The sequence below is a fragment of the Lynx rufus genome, unplaced genomic scaffold (genome assembly GCF_022079265.1).
Source record: "Lynx rufus isolate CCGP_SWC_20201006 ecotype Redwood Valley unplaced genomic scaffold, mLynRuf1.p SCAF_18, whole genome shotgun sequence".
In the NCBI taxonomy this organism is placed as follows: Eukaryota; Metazoa; Chordata; class Mammalia; order Carnivora; family Felidae; genus Lynx; species Lynx rufus.
Window position 1 is genome coordinate 14,952,980 of NW_025814832.1, and position 24,926 is coordinate 14,977,905.

General features: G+C 39.8%; 1 protein-coding gene across 1 annotated transcript; it reads right to left on the reverse strand.

Moving 5' to 3' along the window:
- Nucleotides 1-241: 241 nt before the first annotated feature.
- On the reverse strand, nt 242-24,926 carry PRR11 (proline rich 11). The gene is made up of 10 exons (XM_047080557.1): nt 24,855-24,926; nt 13,543-13,675; nt 10,472-10,622; nt 10,107-10,229; nt 6,866-7,126; nt 5,068-5,166; nt 4,225-4,337; nt 2,282-2,341; nt 2,096-2,192; nt 242-1,258 (listed from the first exon to the last, which is right to left on the reverse strand). The coding sequence occupies exons 2-10, from the start codon at nt 13,668-13,670 to the stop codon at nt 1,190-1,192; spliced, it is 1,101 nt and encodes a 366-aa protein (XP_046936513.1). The 5' UTR covers nt 13,671-13,675; nt 24,855-24,926; the 3' UTR covers nt 242-1,189.

The window sequence follows — 24,926 nt, forward strand, 5'->3', positions numbered from 1 at the left end:
TGTTTGTTTATTTTTGAGAGCGAGAGAGAGAGGGAGAGAGAGACAGAGCATGAGCTGGGGAGGGGCAGAGAGAGAGGGAGACACAGAATTCGAAGCAGGCTCCAGGTTCCGAGCTGTCAGCACAGAGCCTGATGCAGGGCTCGAACTCATGAACGCTGAGATCATGACCTGAGCTGTAGTCAGACACTTAACCGACTGAGCCACTCAGGTGCTCCTGAACATATGTATATTTAAAGGTTGTTAGTTGTTTATCTGAAATTCAAATTTGTTATATATTTGTTTTTGTTAAATCTGGCAACCCTGGACTGGTGGGAAAGAACAAAAATCCAGTGAGGTGTGCATTATTACTGGTATTGAAATAATAGGCTGATGAGGACAGGAATTAGGTCTCAAAGTGAATCTGCTATGGACTTCAAATAATCCTTGGCAGGCCACTGGGGAAAATACAAGGTTCATGTTGAGGTCCTTGTAAAACTTATATTTAGCTGCATGAATGTGGACAGCAAATATCAACGAAAGGAATATCTCAGACTTCAGTGAGCCAGATAGAACTACCTAGATATCATTTCTAAATGCTAGAAATGATATGTTCTAAATTTTAAGGTTATTTTGGACATTTTGCTTTACATCCTTTTGGAAAATAACTGGGTTGGGAGGGGGAAAGGTCTTACCTCTTAACTGTTTATAGTAAACAGTAAACAGAAATCATTTATTTAATCAAATAATCAAATTACTATCAGACTTTTTTACTGATCAAGTCTGTAGCACTTAGAGAATGCATTAGCGTTACGGGATGAAATAACTTTTCTTTTTAATTACCTGAGGATACGCAAGATGAATGGGGACCAGTTTACTTTAATGTCATAACTCTACCTATTGAATACAAATCTGTTATCTAGTTAAATGTGAACAACCTCTCCAACCTAATTGGGTAATTCCAGGATAAACATCACTTTGGGGATTGCATTTTCCTATCTGTTCTCTTATTGATCATGCAAACTAAAAAATATCCAAATACTCACTTTGTATCATAGTATGTATGGGGGCTCCACACATACTTTAATTCTTTAGATGGAATTATATATTAGTATAATTACTTATACCTACTCTACTATATTAAAAAAAAGGATTGGGGTGATTTTATCTGTGTATTTTATGGATCATCACACGGAGTCAGGCTGAGTTGACATCAGTTTTGTTCATCAAAGCTGTTTGTAGAAAGTGGCAGAGTTTGAGTTGGGCTTCTAGGGTGAGCCATCTATGGGAAAAAAAAAAAAGGTCCCAGTTATAATATGAATTATGTTCCTGTGGCCAACACAGTTCTCCTTCCTCACTAACAGAATCCAATGCAGCCAGACTCTAAAAACCACTTTTCCCACTTTCTTTCATATAGTCAGAAGTTCCTGGATAGCACCTTCTGATGAGGGGTAGCTTAGCTAGCACACCCTTTTGCCCTTTGCCTTTCACCTATCTTGCCTAGAATGTGGACACCAGGCTTCAGGAGGTATAGGCATTCTTCACCATGAGGATAAAAGCCACACCTTAAGGATGGAAGAGCAGTCGGGGGCACCTGGGTGGCTCAGTTGCTTAAGCATCCCACTCTTGATTTCAGCTCAGGTCATGATCTCATGGTTCGTGGGTTTGAGCCCTGCGTGAGATTCTGCACTGACAGTGCGGAGCCTGCTTGGGATTCTCTCTCTCCCTCTTTGCCCCTCCCCCACTCACTTACATGCACTCTCTTTCTCTCAAAATAAATAAATAAAAATCCTTTAGACAGGCACCTGGGTGGCTCAGTTGGTTAAGCATCTGACTTTGACTCAGGTCATGATCTCATAGCTCGTGGGTTCAAGCCCCGTGTCAGGTTTGAGCCCGACGTTGGGTTCTGTGCTGACAGCTTAGAGCCTGAAGCCTGCTTCTGGTTCTATGTCTCCCTCTCTCTCTCTGCCCCTCCCCCTGCTCATGCTCTGTCTCTCTCTCTCTCTCTCTCAAAAATAAATAAGCATTAAAAAAAATAAAAAAAAATCCTTTAGAATATGATTCTAAATAAATGATTTTGAAGAAAAGGAAAAATTTTATTTTTTTCCTAAAGGTTTACCTGAAACTTTCTCCTCAAGGCCCGGGTCATTACTGGAGTCAGTCCAGTTCCTGTATCCATATTTTCTTTATTCGTAAGTGGGGTTCCACCTGGGCTCCTGCAAAGATAATGAAAATATTATAAGCTGTGTTATATGCCAATTTTTCAAGTGGGTTTAGAAAGCATAAAGATAAGGGAGCGTATTACCTCTCTACGTCAACTTTTCTAAGTAGTTTCCGCAGATCTATCTGGCTTTTACCAGGAGTACTGACGAAATAAAAATATAAAAGTTAGACCTTGCCAGATTTTATCATTTTTCCCAAAGCAAAGCAGTCATTTCTACAGGCAACATCCTAGAAAGTAGTTCTATTTGTTACATTAAAAAATGGCAGTAGAGGGGCGCCTGGCTGGCTCAGTTGGTAGAGTGTGTAACTCTTGATCTTGGGATCGTGAGTTCAAGGCCCACTTTGGGAGTGGAAACTACTCAAAAAAAAAAAAAAAAAGCAGTAGATGCTGATAGGAACATAAGGCAATATAATCGTCCTAATAAGTAATACTTCTTGCCTCAGTAATTATACATTTATGATTCCATCTTAGGGAGGAACTCAGCTATGCACACAGATTATGGACAAGGATGTTCACTGAAGAGGTGGAAATAAATCATAAACAACCTAAATGTCTCAAAACAGGAGTTTATCTATAAAACTTACATATAATGAACTGCATATATTAAAGAAGTAAAAATGATGATTTAAACTGATTTTTAGGGTGCTTGGGTGGCTCAGTTGGTTGATTGTCTGACTCTTGATTTCAGCTCAGGTCATGATCTCGCGGTTCATTAGATCAAGCCCCATGTCAGCCTCTATGCTGACAGCATGGAGCCTGCGTGGGATTCTCTTTCTCTCTCTCTCTGCCTTGCCCTACTAGCTTCAACTCTTTCTTTCTTTTTTTTTTTTATTTAAAAAAAATTTTTTTTAACGTTTATTTATTTTTGAGACAGAGAGAGACAGAGCATGAACTGGGGACGGGCAGAGAGAGAGGGAGACACAGAATCGGAAGCAGGCTCCAGGCTCTGAGCCATCAGCCCAGAGCCCGACGCGGGGCTCGAACTCACGGACCGTGAGATAGTGACCTGAGCTGAAGTCGGCCGCCCAACCGACTAAGCCACCCAGGCATCCCGCTCCAACTCTTTCTAAATAAACAAACAAACAAATAAACAAACTAAAAAACAAAAAACCCAAAACAAAAAAAAACCCAAAACTTTAAACTGATTTTTAATGAGATGAGGAAAGTTCTTGACACATTAAATGGGAAAAGCCTTAAATTGTATGTACAATATGATCATATACAGGTACACAAACAAGTACATGCACACACACACATTTCATTCATTCTAAGATATACTAGTTTTCATATCTTATTATTTCTGAAATTGGACTGCTCTTAAAATTCTTGATAATATTTTGGGGCACCTGGGTGGCTCGGTCATTTAAGTGTCCAACTTCAGCTCAGGTCACGATCTCATGGTTCGTGAGTTCGAGCCCCCCATCTGGCTCTGTGCTGACAGCTCAGAACCTGGAGCCTACTTCAGATCCTGTGTCTCCCTCTCTCTCTGCCCCTATCCCACTTGTGCTCTGTTTCCATCTATTAAAAATGAATAAACATTAAAAAAAATTAAAATTCTTGATAATATTTCAAGAATAATATATTCAAGAATAATAAAAAAAATTCTTGATAATATTTCTTTCCCCCATCCACTATTTTTTTTTTTTTTAGTAATCTTCTGTGCCCAACGTGGGCCTTGAACTCATGACCCCGAGATCTAGACTTGTAACACTCTACCAAGTGAGCAAGCCAGGTGCTCCCCCACAAACCCACTATTAAATCAATGGTGTATCTTAACAATAAACAGCATCATGAAATGGAAATAATAGAGTAGACACCTATTCAAAGATTACAATGCTAAACAATAATATGTTAACAGTGACTATCTTCAATCATACGGTTATTTTTATGATTGTTTTCTTCTTTAAACTTTTCTGTGGATTTACATTTTTCTACAATGAGCATATATAACTTTTAAAGTTAGAGATAAGCAAAAAATCATTCTTTTAAGTAACAGTAGAGCACAACACAGTACAGTTCCTTACATTAAGACATTTGTAACTCGAGTTGATAGCACTTTGGAGTTGGGTTTCAGGGTGACATGCTGCAGGTCAGAGACAGTAACTAGTGGATTCCGTGTCTTTGGTGATGATACAAGCTTTAAATAAAAAAATGAGACAGTATCAAAACACACTTAAAAATGTAATTCAAAATATAAATATGCTGAAACAATGAATATTTGGATGCTGAGTATGTGTAAGATATATCTACTATTCTACTCAACTTGTATTCCAAAACTTCAGAGTATGTCTCTACCTCTTTAGACTAATGGTTGGTAGATAAAATTGAGGTTTCATCTCATGGAAACCTCTGCTCCAAGAGAGCCAAGTGTAGGAAGAAGCAAATGTGCTGGCTGAAGCATAAAAGAAGAAAGATGAGGCAGAGGTCCAAGTAAACCACTAGCTTGTACACCCGTGGAGCCACAGGCGTAGACATAAGGAAAGCCAGAGGCCAGGAATGCTGGTACCAATTGTTGCACTGCATGCCTACTTTCTAGAGCTTGATTCAGTGGATCTAGAACATTCATCACCATTTGGTTGCAGTGACCACTTTTGAGAGACTCGCCTTGCTCATACCAAAATAGTGTCTTTTGTTCCTTTGCTCTGAACCTGTGACTTTTGGGACTAATTCTGTTTTCATTTGTGGCTGAATGTAACACATGTACAATAAATCCTCTCTTCTGCTGTCTTAGCTGAACCAAAAAACCCCCAAAACATCAAATACTTACCACAGAATGGCTTCTATACATAAGACTTATAATTATTTTCCAGAAAGAGACAACCAGGTTAAAAGCTGAAAGACCATGTGTATGGTCAGTGACATCTTACCTTCTTCCTTTCATCAAAACACTGTGTCTTCTTTAATTTCACAGTCAGTAGATCTTCAACTGTTATTTGCATGGGTCCATCTTTTTTTAATGGTCCAGCCTTAAAATACATAGAGAGGTTACAATTCAGATTATAACCAGGATATCTAGTCAAATACAAATCCAAACCTAGTTTTTAAAGGCTCATTTAATGGGGTGCCTGGGTGGCTCAGTTGGTTACATGTCCGACTTCAGCTCATGGGTCATGAGTTCGAGCCCTGCGTCGGGCTCTGTGCTGACAGCTCAGAGCCTGGAACCTGCTGCGGATTCTGTGTCTCCTCTTTCTCTGCCCTTCCCCACTTGCACTCTGTCTCCTTCTTTCTCTCAAAAATAAATAAACATTAAAAAAAAGTTTTTAAAGACTCATTTAAATATTAATGCTTATTTACACTAGGAGCCTATTAAATTCTTTCCATTCAATAATAAATGATGCCGTTTTCAGTACCCATGGATGCTAATGCTATTGCAAAGTATTTATCAAAATGTAAGGCTTTGATAGTACATAAGAGATGGGCTAGTTCCCTGCAGCTATACATCTTCCTCAGGAGTCACTATAATAAGACAGGGGTTGAAGGAGTTCCTCAGGGGCACCATGGTGACTCAGTTGGTTAAGCATCCAGCTCTTGATTTCAGCTCAGATCAGGATCTCATGATTTGTGGGATTGAGCCCCACCTCTGGCTCTATGCTGACAGTGCAGAGCCTGCTTGGGATTCTCTCCCTCCCCCTCTCTCTGCCCCTCCCCAGCTCACGAGCTCTCTCTCTCTCTCTCTCTCTCTCTCTGAAAATAAATAAAAAAATATACATTAAAAAAAAAAAAGGAGTTCATCAAATCAAAGTGAAATTTTGCTTGAATTACCTAAAAAGATGATTCAGTTCCCACAGAACAAGAATGTGTAGCCAGAGAGGTATACATTATGGCAAACATAACAATAGGGTCTGGATTTATTTAACTCAGCCATTTTAAACCAAATGCATCTGTAGTGAAAATCCAGCAGATTTTAAAACAGGGTCATGTTTATCTTAGTGATACACAAATATTCTGATCCCCTTGGCAGATAACTAATTAATGGAGACTGGTCTTCCAGTCTAATGACATTATACTTGAGGATCCATCACTTCTCTTTATTCTGACTTTACTCACTAAGCCATCTTCTGTTCTTACTTTGGTTTCCCAGGGTGGCTTTGCTTTTGGTAAAAAGATATTATGACAATCCATTAGGAATATTCCAGTCTACTGGGTTTCATTCATTTATCCTTAAAAAAAAAAAATCACTTTTATTTCTAAATCCAGCTTTTGTGAGTTCCTATGGGTCTGAGTTTTTAAAAACATAATAATTGACATAATTAAGATATGGAATCAGAAAAAAAATGTGGCTTTCCTCTTAAGGGCCTTAGCCTAGTCTTAAAAGTCTGCCTTGCTTAAAAAAAATTTTAAAATTTTAAAAATTAAAAAAAAAAAAAAAGGGCGGAGGTGGCGCCTGGGTGGCTAAGTTCGGTTAAGTGCCAGACTTGGGCTCAGATCATGATCTCACGGTTCCTGGGTTCGAGCCCCGCATCAGGCTCTGTGCTGACAGCTCAGAGCCTGGAGCCTGCTTCAGATTCTGTGTCTCCCTCTCTCTCTCTCTGCCCTGCCCCAACTTGCACTCTCTCTGTCTCAAAAATAAATAAACATTAAAAAAAAATTTTTTTTAAAGGCTGCCTTGTTTTACTCCTACATTATACACTGACCAAAACACATCATTACTGGATTGTTTCCTACCTGAAGTGCTTTAGAGCGACTGGATTTTCTGAGCAGCAAAGGTGCTATAGGTGGTGGAGGTGGAGGTAGAGGAGGAGGTGGAGGGGGTGGAGGTGGAGGTGGAAGAGGAGGAAGATGGGTGGCTGGCTGTGGCAGCGTGGGAGGAAGTACAGCTCTAGATTCTCCAGGGGTGGTTGGAGCACAGGCAGGCACATTTGTAAGTTTACCACTTATGTGACATGTCTGACCACAGTTTGGGCAGGAAGAATTTTCCAAGATAGCCTGTAAGAAAACATTACATTTGGCAAATAAATAACAGATTAATTTGGTTCTTGAGGCTCAGAGTCATCAAGATAATAGCTACCATGTACTGAATGCTTTCTCAGCACACTATGTGTTTTATAATGTTTTCTCATTTATCACAAGCTCATTCACTCATTCATTCATCTATTCATTCATGTATTTGTTTTGTGTGTGCTATATGCCAGGCACTATGGGAATGTGAATTCTGTTTGTCATATCATGGAGCTGACAGTCTGGTAAGGAAGACAGACATTAAACACACACATACTCAGAACAAAACAAAATAATGCTTCAGTGAAAACAGTGAATTGTGCTGTGATCATGAATAGTGAGAAACCTGGGGAGTGATATTTAGCCATAATCTCAAGGATGAATTGTGACTTACCAGGTCTCAAGGGAGATAAGGTCTGGGGAAAGAAAGTTCTTGGCAGAGGCAAAAGTACTTAATGCAGCCAAGACTACAGTATACTCAAGGAACTGATAAAAAGGCCAAGGGGATGGAACATGAATGCTATGAGCTGAATTGTATCCCCTACTCCCCTCCCAACTCATATGTTGAAGCCCTAATCCAAGTACCTCAGAATGACTTTGGAGATAGAGCCTTTAAAATGATTAAGTTAGGGGTGCCTGGTGGCTCACTGGGTTGTCTGACTTCGGCTCAGGTCATGATCTCACAGTTTGTGAGTTTGAGCCCCATGTCAGGCTCTGTGTTGACACCGTGGAGCCTGGAGCCTGCTTCGGATTCTGTGTGTCTCTCTCTCTGCCCCTCTCCCACTGTTCTTGCTCTGTCTCTCTCTCTCTCTCAAAAATAAATAAATCACATTAAAAGAAAAGAAGTGATTGAGTTAAAATGAGGCTATTAGGGTAGGCTCTCATCCAATTTGACAGATGTCCTTATAAAAAGAAGAAATTTGAACACACAGGAAAAACACCAGGGATGTGTGTGCACAGAGAAAAGACCATTTGAGGACACAGTGAGAAGGCAAGCCAAAAGAGAGAGGCCTAAGAAGAAACCAACTCTGCCAACACTTTGGTGTTAACTTCTGGACTCTAGAACTGTGAGAAAATAAATTTCTGTTATATAGGCCACCTGGACCATGCTACTTTATCATGGCAGCCCTGGCAAATGAAATTAGTTTCCTATGGCTGCTGTATTGAATTATCACAAACTTTTTGTCTTAACACAATTGAAATTCAGTGTTTTAAAGTTTTATTTATTTAAGTAATCACTACACCCCACGTGGGGATTGAACTCACAACCCTGAGAACAAGAGTTGCATGCTCTTCTGACTGAGCCAGCCAGGTGCCCCTGAGATTCATTTTCTTCAGTGCTAGAGGCTAGAATTCCAAAATCAAGGCATCAGCAGGGCTGTGCTACCTCCCAATGCTCTAGGGAAGAATCTGTTCCTTACCTCTTCCAGTTTTGGGTAGCTGGGGCCATTCCTGGGCTTGGGGCTGTATCATTCCAATCTCTGCCTGTGGTCCCACTGCTCCTCCTTTCCTCTGTGCATGCTCTACTCTGTCTCTTTTATAAGGACATTCATCATTGGATTTAGGGTCCACCCAGATACCAGTTTATGATCTCCTCATCTCCAAATCATTAACTTCAGGGGTGCCTGTCTGGCTTAGTTGGCAAAGTATGCAACTCTTGATCTTGTGATCATGAGTTCGAGCCCCATGCTGGGTGTAGAGATTTCTTAAAAATAAAAGTCCTTAATTTAATTACATGAGTAAAGATCTTTTCCTCAAATAAGGTAACATTTATAGGTTCCAGGGATTAAGACTTGGACAGATCTTTTGGAGGCCATCAATTCAGCCCGCTATAGATGATATCATCCTCATTTTTATAGCTGAGGAAACTGAGGCCCAGAGGAATGAGGTGATTTGCCTTTCTTCCTCTGTCTAATTCATTTTGAGGTATAAATTCTGGGAGAAGGGTTGTAATCCCAGAAGTTTCACTCCAAAACAGTAAGTGCAATGTTTATTTTTTGAGTTTTAGATGTTGAAAGTAAGGGCCTTGTTTAGGGGAGTTTGGAGAGAGTGGATTTTTTTCTGCCTATATCAGTCAAGGAAATAGAATCATCCCGAGTATTTAAAAGCGGGGTGTGGGGGGGGAATAAATAAAAATAAATAAATAAAAGAGGAAGAATATAATGTAGGCAGTTGGTTACATTGATGATGAATGAGCTGAAAAGCACACAGGGGACACTGAGGCAGCCCAGAGATTAGCAACAGTAGGAAGCCATTGAATACCCTGAGGCTGGAGGGACAAAGGGAAGAGCAGTATAACCAGATCTCTGGAGGTGGGTTAATCCAGAGAATCAAGAAACAGGTAGATTTACCTGGAGCAAGCTAGAGTGAGAGAGACAACATCAACCATCACTGGAGAAATTGCCCAGTGCAGAGAATGAAGAGGCAAAACACCCCACCTCCCCTCCAGCTCTAGTCTCTCATCAATGTCTCCCATTAGCCCAGCACAACCAGGAACCAGGTGACATGGAGCTTGGGAAATACAGCCTGTGCGGTTAGCCCCCTGCAGTACAGAACAGAGCCTTGAAGCCTAAGGAATGGATCTGAGGACAAACAGGCCCAAGATTAGCACTTACCTGTACCCATCTCTCCTTCTGGTAAAAGCATAATGGAATTTCTATGGGGGATAACGCCTTCCCTCCTTCCCTAATTCTGGATTGCTTTTTTATTTAACAGTACCAACCTTCAGGGGCCCCTGGGTGGCTCAGTCGATTAAGTGGCTGAGTCTTGATTTCAGCTCAGGTCATGGTATCACGGTTTGTGGGTTCGAGCCCCACATCAGGCTCTGTACTGACAGCATGGAGCCTGCTTGGGATTTTCCCTCTCTCCCTCTCTCTCTGCCCCTCCCCAGCTCTCTCTCTCTCTCTCTTTCAAAATAAATAAACAAAACTTAAAAACAAAATAAAACAAAACAAAACCCAATACCAACCTTCAGAGTTTCCTGGAGCTTGCAGAATTGATTTTCCAAAATGCAAAACCGTTGTTTCAGACTGTGAAGTTCTCGGTGGCAGAAACGGGATGGAAAGATGGTGTCTTTCAATACTTCTAAACTCTGAAATTAAAAAAATAAACAAGGCTGAATTCTATAAGCAGCATGATAAAGACAGGAAAAAAGAGACAAGAAAGTGGTTTGATGTATGTTTTACAGAAGCAAAGGCATACATGACCTCATAATTTCATCTTACCTGAGCTTGGCCTGAGTGTTGTGCTGACCTGAGCATACACACATGTGAACATACACACCAAATATGTAGAAAAACCATATTGCTGAAAATAGGTATGTCAAACCCATACCTGGGCCATGCAGTTCTGGCACCAGTTGTATATAGACCATACTCTATTTGTCCAAAGTTTTACTGTATCTTTGATATTGGGAAATTTGAAGTTCCAGGATGATCTTAGCCAGCTTCTGCTAAGGGGTATATCTGCTGAAGGAGTAACCACTCTGTAGGAAAAACAAAACCAAACAAATAAAAAACTCCTGAGTTGGAGTAACAGCTTCTGTTTAAATAACAAGCTAGTTTTATAGTATGACTCAGGAGCAGAGCCCACCTACCTAAAGCCAAATTCTGCATTAAATTCTAGAGTTTTGAGATCCACAAATTATTTTGTAAAGCAAATAGATTGTAATAAAGAAAATAAATAGCAAATAAAGAGGCATCATCGGGGGGACACCTGGGGGTTCAGTCGGTTAAGTGTTCGACTTCAGCTCAGGTCATGATCTCATGGTTCATCATGGTTCATGAGTTCAAGCCCTGCATCAGGCTCTATGCTGACAGCTCAGAGCCTGGGGCCTGCTTCAAATTCTGTGTCTCCCTCTCTCTCTCTGCCCCTTCCCTGCTCATGGTCTGTCTCTCTCTTTCAAAAATAAATACACATTAAAAAAAAAAAAGAGAGAGAGGCATCAGGGATTCAGTAATGAACAAAATAGATAGAAACCCTGCCCTCACTGAACTTACATGTCATGAAAGAAAGGTAAAAGTAAGTAAATAATATATATGGGTTGCTATTTAGTGAATACTAAGGAAAAGGATATATCAAGAGAGAAACATTGGGTGGAGGTGAAATTGTAGGTAGGGTGGGCATTGAAGTCTCACTGAGAAGGTGACTTTTGAGAAAAAAAACCTTAACAAAGTAAAGAAGCTAGCAACACGGGTGTCTGGCTGGATCAGTGGCAGAGCATACAACTCTGGTTTTTTTAACTTTATTTATTTATTTTGAGAGAGAGAGGAGAGGGAGAATCCCCAGCAAGCTAGGAGTTGTCAGCTGTCATTAGGGAGCCTGACACAGGGCTTGATCTCACAAACCATGAGATCATGACCTGAGCTGAAACCAAGAGTAGGCCACTGAGCCAACTGAGCCATCCAGGTGCCCTGAGCATGCGACTCTTGATCAATGGATCAATGGTCATGAGTTCAAGCCCCACTTTGGGCATGGAGCCTACTTAAAAAAAATAAATAAATAAAAAAATTGGAGGGGCACCTGGGTGGCTCAGTCGGTTGAGCGTCCGACTTTGGCTCAGGTCATGATCTCGCGGTTTGTGGGTTCGAGCCCTGCGTTGGGCTCTGTGCTGACAGCTCAGAGCCTGGATCCTGCTTCGGATTCTGTGTCTCCCTCTCTCTCTGCCCCTAACCCACTTGCGTTCTGTCTCTGTCTCTCTCAAAGATAAATAAACATTTTTTTTAAATTAAAAAAAAAAATTGGAGAAGTCAGCAATACAAATATCTGGGAGAAGAGCATTCCAGGCAAGGGTAAGAGTAAGGGCAAAGGCCCTGAGATGGCAGCTTGTCTGAGGTGTCTAGGGAACAGCAAGGAGGCCAGGATGACTAGGGTGGAGAAACTGAAGGTAGGGGATTAGGAAATAATGTCAAAGTCAGATCATAAAGGCCTAGTAGGTCAAACAAAGGATTTTAATTTTTACTCTGAGAGAGGAAGACATTGGAGAGTATGTATATTTGTATGTATGTATATATGATTTACTGAAATGTAATCTCTATGTCTAAGGTGGGGCTTGCACTCAGGACCCCAAGATCAAGAGTCACATGCTCTTCCAACTAAGCCAGGAAAAGCCGCTGGAGAGTTTTAAGCAGAGGGGCAATTTGACATGATTTTTAACAGACTCACTCTGACTACTGTGTTGAAATATGCTGCAGAGGGCAAGGACAGAAGCAGGAAGACCAGTTAGGGGCTGTTTTTAATATTCAAGAGAGATAGAGAAGAGTTAGGATAATATCATGATTAACGCTTTTTGAGGGCCTGTTTATTTAAAAATTTTTTCTGTAAAGAGAGTTATAACAACAAAATGTATAAAGTGTTTTATTTTGAAACTCAGTATCCTAGGATTCCTATGACTTAAGAGCCTCTTTCAATAGCACATCTAAACCTAAGGCCCAGAGAATAATTGACAAAACCAAAACTAAGATTTAAATTCTAGTCCTATACCCCTCTTTCATCACTTAGCAGACTTATACAATTAAATTGACTAGGGAAGAAGAAAATAGTCAATCTGTGCATCTCCAATACAATTCTGTGATTTTTACTCTTGAACTATGTTCACCGCATAAAATCCAGGATGCTCAGTGAAAATTTTATTTCAGATGAAGGATGAATAATTTTGTAATATAAGTATATTGCAAATGTTGCATGGTACAATATTAAAAAAATTATTGTTTATCTGAAATTCAAATTTAATTGGGCATTTTGTGTTTTTATTTGCTAAATCTGGTAATTCTGATATGGGAAACAGAGGCAAATGAAAAATTAGATTTTCTTCTTGCCTACAGCCCATTGACAAGTTCTTGAAATACAGTGACCTTTCTCTGGGAGCTCAGCTGCTTCGATATTGACACTTTGGGCAAAAAGCAATTTTAGCTTAATATTATCCTGACTTCCCAGGATCCTATAAATCTTCTTTAGCATATGAAAATCCCTTTGGAAACTTCCTTTATCTCTACTTCCTCAAGATATATGTTAGCAATCATTCTCCAAACATATTGCCCACCGATAAACATCTAAAGGTCTCACGACTAAGGTTTTACTAGACAGTTAGTAAATGACTTTATCCTAACAGCAGCTAGCCCCTCAAGGTCCTGGAAACCTTGCCTCCAAATTCCTTAGAGACTTATGCTATCCCTATCTCCCTCCCCACTTGAAAGTATACAATCTGTCACCCAACACAACCTCAATGCAGCTCTTTCTGCCCATGGGTCCTGTCCTGTGCTTTAATTAAACCATCTTTTTGCACTTAAGAGGTCTCAAGAATTCTTTCTTGGCCATTGGCTCTGAACCCCAACATTTTCAACATCAACCCTATCCTTAATAGATTAGATTTTTAATATTTTTTCTGTTCTTTATTTAAACCTTACCTTTCTGGTGAGGGTAGCTGAGGAGGAGGTATAATTAGCTTGGGCTGAAAGTGAGAGACTTCTCTTTTTTTGAATAATCTTTTGGCTTTGGCTTTTAGCTTTCTTCTTCGTTGCTTGAACTTGGGCATGATTTCTGTAGAGAAAAAATTTTTTTTACATTTTTTATTTTAGAATTATATATACATATAGAAAATGCACAAATCTTAACAGAACAGTTCAATGAATTATCACAAAGTGAGCACATCCTTGTAACCAACCACCATGGTTAGGAAATACATTGCTACTAGCATCCTGGAAGTCCCCTGAAGTGAAGAAAAATTTAAACCCAGATTTGAAGTATCTTTAGAGAGACTCAGCTTTGGCATTATATTACTCTCTAATTTTGTTTTGCTTGTCTTGCTTTTCTTCATTAAGTCAAGTGTATTTCCCTTTCTTATAACAGAGAAAACGGCTCGAGTTGGTATTAAAAGAAGTTTCTTTACCAGTAACATTTACTGAGCATCCACTGTGATAGGTAGAGTAGGTAGTGGAAGAAACAAATTTAACCATTGAATGTCCACTTACTTTTATGCACCTTCACATACATTTTTTCAGTGACTCTTCACTGAATAAATCCTGCAAGATTTTATCCCTGGGGAAGAAGATTTTTATTCCTATTTTTACATAAAAGTAAACTGAGACATAGAAAGATTAGATGATTTGCCCAATGTAAAGCAGTATATAAGTAAGTCTACAAAGACCATGTTCTTTCTAACACTCTATCATGCAACAGTAGATTAAATAGGAGATATACAATGTAATAAGTTACCCCAAATCTAAGACATGGGTGCTTCAAAACATTTATTTTAAAGCATTTTAAAACACCATCTAGTGGTAGATTTTAATCTAGATTCTTTTCTGAGGAAAATTAAGTCAGAGCTAGTTTGATGAGAAGAAGGGCTTTGCTGGTTTCAGTTGTTGCTACCTGAAGAACAAAGATGTCTTTATTCAAGTAGCAGAAATAAAAATGGTCTCAAGGGCTGGGCCTCCTTCTTTTCAAACTTACATTTGAATAGGAACAATTGGCCTTTAAAATACACATTCATTCCACTTTTGTTCACCCAGTAACCTTTCAATAATTGGTATGCAGTTGTAGGCTTGCTCAGCTCTCAGATTGCACTGGTTGAAGAAACCCAGCCTTTTACCCTCTGTGGATTGTAAAAACCCAGAAGCAGCTTACTGTAGTTCCAAGAGCTTTGGACTTGCAGAGGGCACCCCTAATGGCAATGGGTGACAGTGCATATTATCAACAGCTCTTCCAGGAGTAAAGTTTCCTTACAGCATCTTAATTGAATTGATGCCAGGTCTCAAACTAACAGTGTTTCCTTAATTGTTCTTAGAGGCTTGGGAGACACACTGAAAAATACTTAGCTGACTTCACCTTTATTATATCACTTCTCCTTCCTGCTGAAATAATAAAAGAAGGCCAAGCAAGGATTGTTAAATACAAAGGATGGCTAAAGGATTGATTGATTTTTTCTAAACAAACTTAAAATAACACAAAACCGAAATACTCTGAATGAAGAAGTTTAGGGAAGCCTCAGAGGAAGCGGCAATCTTGTGGTGGCCTGAAAAGATTAAACCTCATCAAACTCATGCCCACAACTTTCTATGGAGAAATGTCACTGGGAACCTCTCTCTAAGGTGCAGAGTTCACTGGTTGAAATCCCCAGAACCTGAGACTTCCATGGTAAACTCCTCTTCCTTGTCTTCTATCTGCCCTCCTCTACACAGCCCTCCCCCTTCTGTTCCCTCTCTCCCTTTGATGTCTTTTGTTAGACATCAAACTGACACAGAGAACTGGCCTCCTGCCTCTTTTTTCCCTTATTCTCACCAATCCCTTAGTTATAAAAATAGATTTTAAAGAAAGGAGCTGGACATTCTCATTTAAACTTGGTTCTATACCTTTATCTCCACTCCAGTGGTATGCTGGGATTGGCATCAACCTTTTCAGGAAATCTGCGAATTAGTTGTTAAACACATCCACCATTAAAATTAAGTTATATAAGCTTATAATTAGATAATTTATATTTAAAATGGTAATAAATATGATGTAAAACTCATCACTTTCTAATGATTTTACTATTATCTATGCTTTTGAGGTTATTCACCTTATTGTATCTATATAGTGAAAATGCTATAGAATGTTCATTTCTGTCCAACCCCATAGTCAATGACTTCATATTGAAAACCTGAAATTGCCTATGATGGGAGTATTTACACAATGAATATTAAAAAAACACTACAGGGACACCTGGGTGGCTCAGTCAGTTAAGCAACCAACTTAGGCTCAGGTCAGGTCAGGTCATGATCTCAAGGTTTGTGAGTTATAGCCCCATATAAGGCTCTCTCTTGTCAGTGCAGAGCTGCTTTGGATCCTCTGTCTCCCTCTCTCTGATTCTTACCCCCCCCCAACCACCCCACCTCAAAAATAAACACTAAAAATTTTTAAAAAACAACATTACAAATCAGGGCTTGATTCATTATGTTGTTGACTGTTAAGAAAGTGATAAAGAAAATGTTAATAATGCAAATTAAATTTAAAATCATATGTTGTCTGTAGTTGTTACGTTGTGAATAGCATTAAAAAATTGAGAAATGGGGCGCCTGGGGGGCGCAGTCAATTAAGCGTCCGACTTCAGCCAGGTCACGATCTCGCGGTCTGTGAGTTCGAGCCCCGCGTCAGGCTCTGGGCTGATGGCTCAGAGCCTGCAGCCTGTTTCCGATTCTGTGTCTCCCTCTCTCTCTGCCCCTCCCCCGTTCATGCTCTGTCTCTCTCTGTCCCAAAAAAAAATAAACGTTGGAAAAAAAAAAAAAATTGAGAAATGTTCCAGTATTTGAAAACTAGTATTTGATTCATCAAAGTTGCTTATACAACTGAAGTGAAGTTCCAAAGAAATCTTTATGATTCACTTTATCTTATTCTATAGAATAATAAATGAAAATATCAACTGACATTCCTATTAGGACTATACTTGTTTATAAATTGCAACCATAGGTTGGCTACTGATACAAGAAATCGGTAAAAATCAACAATAGTATTCTCTGAAAATCAGCTGTATATGAAATTTACAAGAAAGAATATTATAGGGGTACCTGGCTGGCTCAGTAAGTTGAGCATATGATGATTGATCTCAGGGTCAGAAGTTCAAGCCTCACGTTGGGTGTAGAGGTTACTTAAAAATAAAATCTTAAAAAAAACAAAAAGTCAGTAAAGAAATAAAAAAAAAAAATTATAAACCCATGAAGCAAAGAATGGGAGCAGACTATCACAGATGATGAATGTTGACTAAATTATGGAAAATGGAAAGGAGATGGATGAATGGTAAATGACTTGGCAGAGTAGAAGAGAGCTGAGGCTTGATGGCCGGTGGTAGGGAAGCCAACTGGAAGCAAGATAATTTGTAGAAACTTTAAGAAGATTCTGGACTTAAAGGTACTTAGCACCTTTTAAAGTGTAGGGTGGGGTTAAAATAGGTTTAATTAAGTCATTATAAGGATTGGATAGGCTTCTGGAGTCTGTCTTCCAGTCCTGGTAGCCAGGCAGCTCCTGGCATTTATGTTCTCTCCTGTAAAGATGGATAGGTTTATTCTCTGGAGAAGTTGAACCATAGGGGTGTTGAATTGTGGGCCATCAGCCATAGCAATAGCAGAGTCATGTGTGTATTATCATACAGCAGGTAGGGGACAAACCTGAACTCAAAAGTGAGACTTTTAATTCCCTTCCTCAGCTCAGCTCCCAGAACACAGGCCACTGATTTTAATTTCGTGACTCAAACCCTCATGTCTTTCATTTCCCTTGCAGGAGGTGAGAAGATTCCTCTTCAGGGAAATTGGCTACCCCCCCCAAAAAGGACCTACAGATACTGACATTTAGGGTCTCCCCAAAATGGCTAAGTGGTTGATCATTTACCCACTGTGGTATCACACAAGTTGATAATATCTACCTCCTGTACTTTGAGCTTCCAATTTTTTTTTTTTGTGACTTCCTCTGACATACAACAGCCAAAGATCATGAATCACTTTAGGAAAGTCTCTAACATGAAAGACAAAGACCAAAATAAACAGAGGGGAAATAAAAGTCTTTCCATTTCAGAGGAAATGGAAAGGATATAGGAAGCAGAAGAAAACTTAAAAATTTTCAGAAAGTGGGATATTGCAGGGACACCTGGGTGGCTCAGTCAGTTAAGTGTCTGACTCTTGATTTCGGCTCTAGTCATGATCTCATGGTTCATGAGATTGAAACTGACGTTGGGCTCTGCACTGACAGCATGGAGCCTGCTTGGGATTCTCTCTCCCTCTGCCTCTCTCTCTCCAAATAAATAAATAAACTTAAAAAAAAAACGAAAGAGAGAAACTGTATTCATGAAATAAGAAGGATGAAAAAAACTCTTAAAAATTAAAAGCAGTAGAAATTTTAAAAATGTAATACAACAGTTGGAAGATAAAAGTGTTAGGAGAGAACAGAGGAATGGAGAGGATTTTATCAAATAAGTAATACAGAAATATTCCCTAGAACTGAAAGGCTTGAATTTTCTGTTTGAAATGGTCCATTCAGTATAACAAAAGAAGATCCACACTGAGGCATATCATCACAAAAATAAAGAGGAGATTCTAAAGGCTTCATGAGGGGCGCCTGGGTGGCTCAGCTGGTTGAGCGGCTGAGCATCTGACTTCAGCTCAGGTCATGATCTCATAGTTTGTGAGTTCGAGACCGGTGTCGGACTCTGTGCTGACAGCTCAGAGCCTGGAGCCTGCTTCAGATTCTGTGTGTGTGTGTGTGTGTGTGTGTGTGTGTCTCTCTCTCTGCCCCTCCCCCACTCACGCTCTGTCCCTCTCTCTCTCTCTTTCTGCCCCTCCTCCACTCACGCTCTCTCTCCCCTTCAGAAATAAACATTAAAAAAAAAAATTAAAGGCTTCATGAGATAAAAAAACAGTATAGATACAGAGGTCTGAGAATAGAATGGCATCAGACTTCAACAGCCACACTTCTGAAGGAAATGTTTTCCATCCTGGAATTTTATACCTGGTCACACTTTTAGTCAAGTGTGAGGACAGCATTAAGATAAACAGTGGCAATTTCCAGGGTAATAGTGGCCAGAAGTCATTGGAAGACAGCTTTGAAGCAGGCCTAGGGCAGGAGTCAGCAAACCTTTTCTGTAAAGGGCCAGATAATAAATATTTTGCGCTTTGTAAGCCACCTGGTCTCTACCATAACCACTCAACTCTGCCACTGTAGCATCCAAACAGCCATGGACAGTACTTAAAACAAATGAGTATGGCTGTGTACCAATAAATTTTTTCAATAAATTTTATTTATTGCCACTGAAATGTGAATTTCATATAATTTTCAGGTGTCACAAAATATTCTTCTTTTGATTTTTCTTCAACTATTACAAATTGTAAAAAAAAACATTCTTAGCTCATGGGATCTACAAAAACTGTAGTTTGCTAATTCCTGTCTTAGAGCACCCACAGCCAGTGAAGTGAGCAAGACCGATAGCAGGCTTCAGTAACATTGTCTCTAAGGAAAAAAAAGGGAAACCAATAAATTACCTAGTGTATTGACCTTTCTGAGCTGAGTTTACTGTTCTTCTGTAAAATTGGGGCCAAATTATTGATAAATGCTTTTAAAAAAGCATTTAAAAATGAGTAGGAAAAAAGTTATAAAAGAAAAAAATGTAATCATAGTAACACTTATATGTTCAGCTGTTACACAGTATTTAGTAGCAAAGCCACTGATTGTTTATTTAGCCAAAAACATGGTATAGGTATATTGTGAAGATAGGAGAGAAAGTGGAAATCAGTAGTTTTCTAATTTATATAAGTGTTTAATACTGAAGAGAAAGAAGGGAGGGAAGGAAGGAAGGAAGGAAGGAAGGAAGGAAAATAGGAAAGAAGGAAGGAAAGAAAAAAGTTAGAAAAGAAATAGTATTGTAAGCATGTCTTTTAGAATCATGGAGGTAAACAACAGAAACAATTATAAGTATGGATAGTAATTGCCTTTGGCAAGTGGGAGTCAGGATTATAAAGAGATGATTCAGAGGACTGCTATTTGTTTCTAACTATAATAAGTCTTGCATTCGACAGTTAATCTCTGGTATATATTATATTTGTATTAAAAAATAAAAAAAACTTTAATGTTTATTTATTTATTTATTTTTTTTTTTTTAATTTTTTTTTCAACGTTTTTTATTTATTTTTGGGACAGGGAGAGACAGAGCATGAACGGGGGAGGGGCAGAGAGAGAGGGAGACACAGAATCGGAAACAGGCTCCAGGCTCTGAGCCATCAGCCCAGAGCCCGACGCGGGGCTCGAACTCACGGACCGCGAGATCGTGACCTGGCTGAAGTCGGACGCTTAACCGACTGCGCCACCCAGGCGCCCCTTATGTTTATTTATTTTTGAGAGACAAAGAGAGTGCAAGTGGGGAGGGACAAAGAGACAGGGAAACAGAATCTAAAGCAGACCCAAGTCTCTGAGCTGTCAGCACTGAGCCTGATGTGGGGCTTGAACCCACAAATCTTGTGATCATGACCTAAATGGAAGCTGGACGCTTAACTGACTGAGCCACCCAGGTGCCCCCCTGCCAAAAATGTTTTTAATGTTTATTTATTTATTTATTTATTTTAAAAAATTTTTTTCAACGTTTATTTATTTTTGGGACAGAGAGAGACAGAGCATGAACGGGGGAGGGGCAGAGAGAGAGGGAGACACAGAATCGGAAACAGGCTGCAGGCTCTGAGCCATCAGCCCAGAGCCTGACGCGGGGCTTGAACTCACGGACCGCGAGATCGTGACCTGGCTGAAGTCGGACGCTTAACCGACTGCGCCACCCAGGCGCCCCTAATGTTTATTTATTTTTGAGAGACAGAGAAGAGAGCATGAACAGGGGAGGGACAGAGAGAGGGAGACACAGAATCCAAAGCAGACTCTGGGCTCTGAGCTGTTAGCACAGAGCCCGAAGCAGGCCTCTTACCCACCAAACATGAAATCATGACCTGAGCCAAAGTTGGCTGCTTAACCGACTGAGCCACCCAGGCTCCCCTCTGGTATATATTATTAGCTAGAAAAATAGAGTACCACCATTCTGAAACTGAGCCATCTCTTTCTAGCCCTTTTCTGGTGGTTTTACCAATGCCCATTCATTCAAATTTCTAAAGAGTCCTATATAAGCTGATGTATGTCATTTTGGAGATAATTTTTCAATGAAAAAAAAAATCTAGGAACTAAATCATATTTTCTCCTTTCTCTTCTGTGTGTGTGTGTGTGTGTGTGTGTGTCCCCTGGGCTCTGAGTCATTGTTACTCTAATAACCTTTTAATTAAACACAGTAATTGGCACATGCAGAGAATTGAGAGAATATGTCAAATCTGTCAAGGTAAAAAAGTTCAGTCTGAGATAATTCCTAGATTAGTGTTCCATTCAAAAGTGATAACTGTTCTTTCAAAAAATGAAAGTTAAAGAATTCCTAAATCAAACAAGACAGAGAACTCACGCTAAAGTTTGTTTTATTATCATTGCTTTAATAAAAGCATTAGTAGATGTTCTGTAGAGGATAATTGCCTGAAATAATCTGCAATAGTCTTCCTAGGTTAAAACACATATACTTGTCCCTTTCCAGAAAAGTAATGAGACATACAAATTCTTTTTGCTGGACTAAGCAGGATTCCAACTACTAACACTAGATAGAAGCTCATTTTTTTTTTTTTTAAGATTACTCAAAGCATTTTTCCTACTTTTTTATTGAAAAGTACTATTCCTTCCTTTTTACCTGCCTTGTTTTGAAAAGACTTTAAGGTTGATTAAAAACAATATGTATTGGGGCGCCTGGGTGGCGCAGTCGGTTAAGCGTCCGACTTCAGCCAGGTCACGATCTCGCGGTCTGTGAGTTCGAGCCCCGCGTCAGGCTCTGGGCTGATGGCTCGGAGCCTGGAGCCTGTTTCCGATTCTGTGTCTCCCTCTCTCTCTGCCCCTCCCCTGTTCATGCTCTGTCTCTCTCTGTCCCAAAAATAAATAAAAAACGTTGAAAAAAAAAAACAAAACAACAATATGTACTACCACCCACAAAAAAAAGGTAGATGAGGAAATGAGATCCATTATAGAATAAAATATTTAATATGTATAATATATACTTATATACATGAATTTGAAATATTTATGTGATTCATTCATCCTGTCCTTCCTCTTTCTGTCTTCTAAGTTCAGTTGCTTTTGCCATCTTTCCCATTTTAGATTTTGGCTGTAGTCTATTTTCTCTTACTTTTTTTATTTTGAAAAATTTCAAACTCCGACAAATTTATGATAGTATAATTAATATGCATATGTCAGCACCTGAAACAAATGTAACATTGTGTGCCAACTATACTTCAATAAAAAAATAAATTGAAAATATAAAAAGAAAAAATAAAAGATCATATTTATTCTGGAAAAATATACTCGTATACTATTCACCTAAATTTGCTAATTGTTATCTGTTATCTTTTTTTTTTAATTTTTAAACATTTTTGTTTATTTTTGAGAGGCAGAGAGAGACAGAGTGCAAGCGGGAAGGAGCAGAGAGGAGACACAGAATCTGAAGCAGGCTCCAGGCTCTGAGCTCTCAGCACAGAGCCTGATGAGGGGCTCAAACCCATCAACTGTGAGAGCATGACCTGAGCTGAAATCGGATGCTTAACTGACTTGAGCCACCCCGGCGCCCCCATTCCTTTTTTTAGTAAAAAAAAAAAATTTGTTTAAAATTTATTCGTTTTTGAGAGAGAGAGAGAGACTGTGTGTGAGCTGGGAAGAGACACAGAGAGAGAGGGAGACACAGAATCCAAAGCAGGCTCCAGAGTCTGTGCTGTCAGCACAGAGCCCCATGCAGGGCTGGAACTCACTAACCATGAGATCCTGACTTAAGCTGAAGTCGGATGCCTAACCAACTGAGCCACCCAGGGGCCCTGCCCACCCCCTCCTTTTTTAAGTAGGCTTCTTGCCCAGTGTAGAGCCCAAAGCGGGCTTTGAACTCACGACCTTGAGATCAAAACCTGAGCTGAGGGGGCTCTGGGTGGCTCATTCAGGTGAAGGACACACTTCTGGTTTTGTCTCAGGTTGTGATCTTACCGTTCTTGAGTTCAAGCCTTGCATTGGGCTCTGTGCTGACACTGTGAGGTCTGCTTGGGATTCTCTCTCTGCTCCTCACGTGCTCTCTCTCTCTCTCTCTCTCAAAATAAAGAAATAAACTAAAAAAAGAAAAAGAAAAAAAAAAAAAAAAAGACCTGAGCTGAGATGAAGTGCTGGTCGCTTAACTGACTGAACCACCTAAGCGCCCCTCCCAGTGCAGATGGAGATCCCAGGAATGGTGAGATCATGACCTGAGCTGAGATTAAGAGTATCCACACTTAACCAACTGAGCCACCCAGGTTCCTTACCATACTTTTTTTTTTTTTCTTAACATACTTTTTAAAGATTGTCACAATTTAGGGGCGCCTGGGTGGCTCAGTCAGTTAAGCGTCAGACTTTGGCTGAGGTCATGATCTTGCAGTTTGTGGGTTAGAGCGTTCGCCCCATCCCCTGCGTGGGGCTCTGTGCTGACAGCCCGGAGCCTGGAGCCTGCTTTGGATTCTGTGTCTCCCTCTCTCTGCTCCTCCACCACTCATGCTCTGTCTGTCTCTCTCAAAAGTAAATAAACATTAAAAAAAAAAAAAGATTGTCACAATTTAGTCTGATGGCCCTTTGCAGCCTCATCTCTTCTAGTGATTAGGAAACAGTTTGTACTTCAGTTATGGCAAACACCATATACTTTCTATAATATACTTTCTATAGCCTTTCCCCCTGCTTGGGGTATCCTCCTTCAAGTCAACTTATATAACCTTCAAGATGCTGTTATTTTTACTCACAGATATTTGTTGAGTGCTGATAATCCACCATGGTAGATAGGTGTGGTAGGTGTTGGGATACAATTCCAAACAAGGCCAACATAGTCTCTATCCGTAAGGAATTTATACTGGCTGAAAATGTCATCTCTTTTCTGCTTCCATAGCATTTTACACGCATTCTCATTATAGCATTTATTATATTGCATTGTAATTTGTGTTTGCATGCTTGCCACCCAGCTGGACTGTGAGCTTTTTAAGGTTAGGATAAATTTTACTCAACTTTGTTTCCCCAGGACCAAGAATGCAGCAGGCACTAAATAATTTCAACAAATGAATGAAATAAATTATTCCTGCTAAGTGTTCGCTAACAAGTGGTCTCTTTTTTAGTTAAGGAATATGCTTTAATACAATTAAATTTTGAAAAATCTCTCAGTGAGGGAGGTTTTTCAGTTCTTCAAATCATGCCACTCCTATATATGGTTAAAGGATGGCTCCAAAACTATTTCCAGTAGGAAGGTGAAATAAATAATAGGCTAAGAATTCTAGTATTCTGCGGGAGTTGGCACTGCTGCTTCTATTAAAACTTCATCCTATGATACGAGAAGTGCTTTTGGTCAGGGGGTACTTCCAAAACTGTGACAGCAACGAAAATAAAAATTGCATTTCTTTACCCTCTTCATAAAAACACATTTTTATGGAGGTTTCTTACACTTTTCCGTAAGCAGCTTTCAGTCAATTTATCAATTTCCTTTACCAGTTCATTACTCTTGAACATTTATAGGGCTATTTCTGGTACTTGGTTATATTAAATTTCGTTTTACACTGTGCAACATTGCTTTTTTAGTTTTTGTCTTGTTTCTCTACCGAGATTGCAGCTCCCTAAAATGTAGCCAGCACAGTATTATTAGGCACAAACAGGGCACACTTTTAAAATTGACACGCTCACAAAACGTTAGACAACATTAAGAGCTTATGAAGGAACATAGTAATACTCGCTATCAAGAAATGTACATTCTCAAACTTTAACGTGCATAAGAATCACTAGGGGAGGGGGATCTTGTTAAAATGCATATTCTGATTCAGTGGGTCTGGGTGGAGCCCGATAATTTGCATTGTTAACAAGCGCCCAAGTTATGCAGATACTGTTGGTCTCCGGACAACAGTGAACAGCAAGATCTAAAGGAACGTGCAAAAGGAAGGTTGACGCTTTGCTCCAAAACATATTTTGCAGAGCGTTAATTAAATGCAAGTATGGTTAGGGTGGAGCCAAGCCGAGCACTTCTTACCCACCCTCAAACGTCCTCTTCCCGGCTGTATCTCCCCGAGTACAGCCAAAATCCCCACCTCCGTAAATTGTAAGAACACAAGCAGCAACAGGCCCAGCTACCGAAGGAAGATCTCCCTGCACTTACTAGTCTAAGAGCTCGGGATTAGATGGAGTCCGGGTAGTGGCCTCTCCCTCGCCATGTAGAACAATTCAAAAT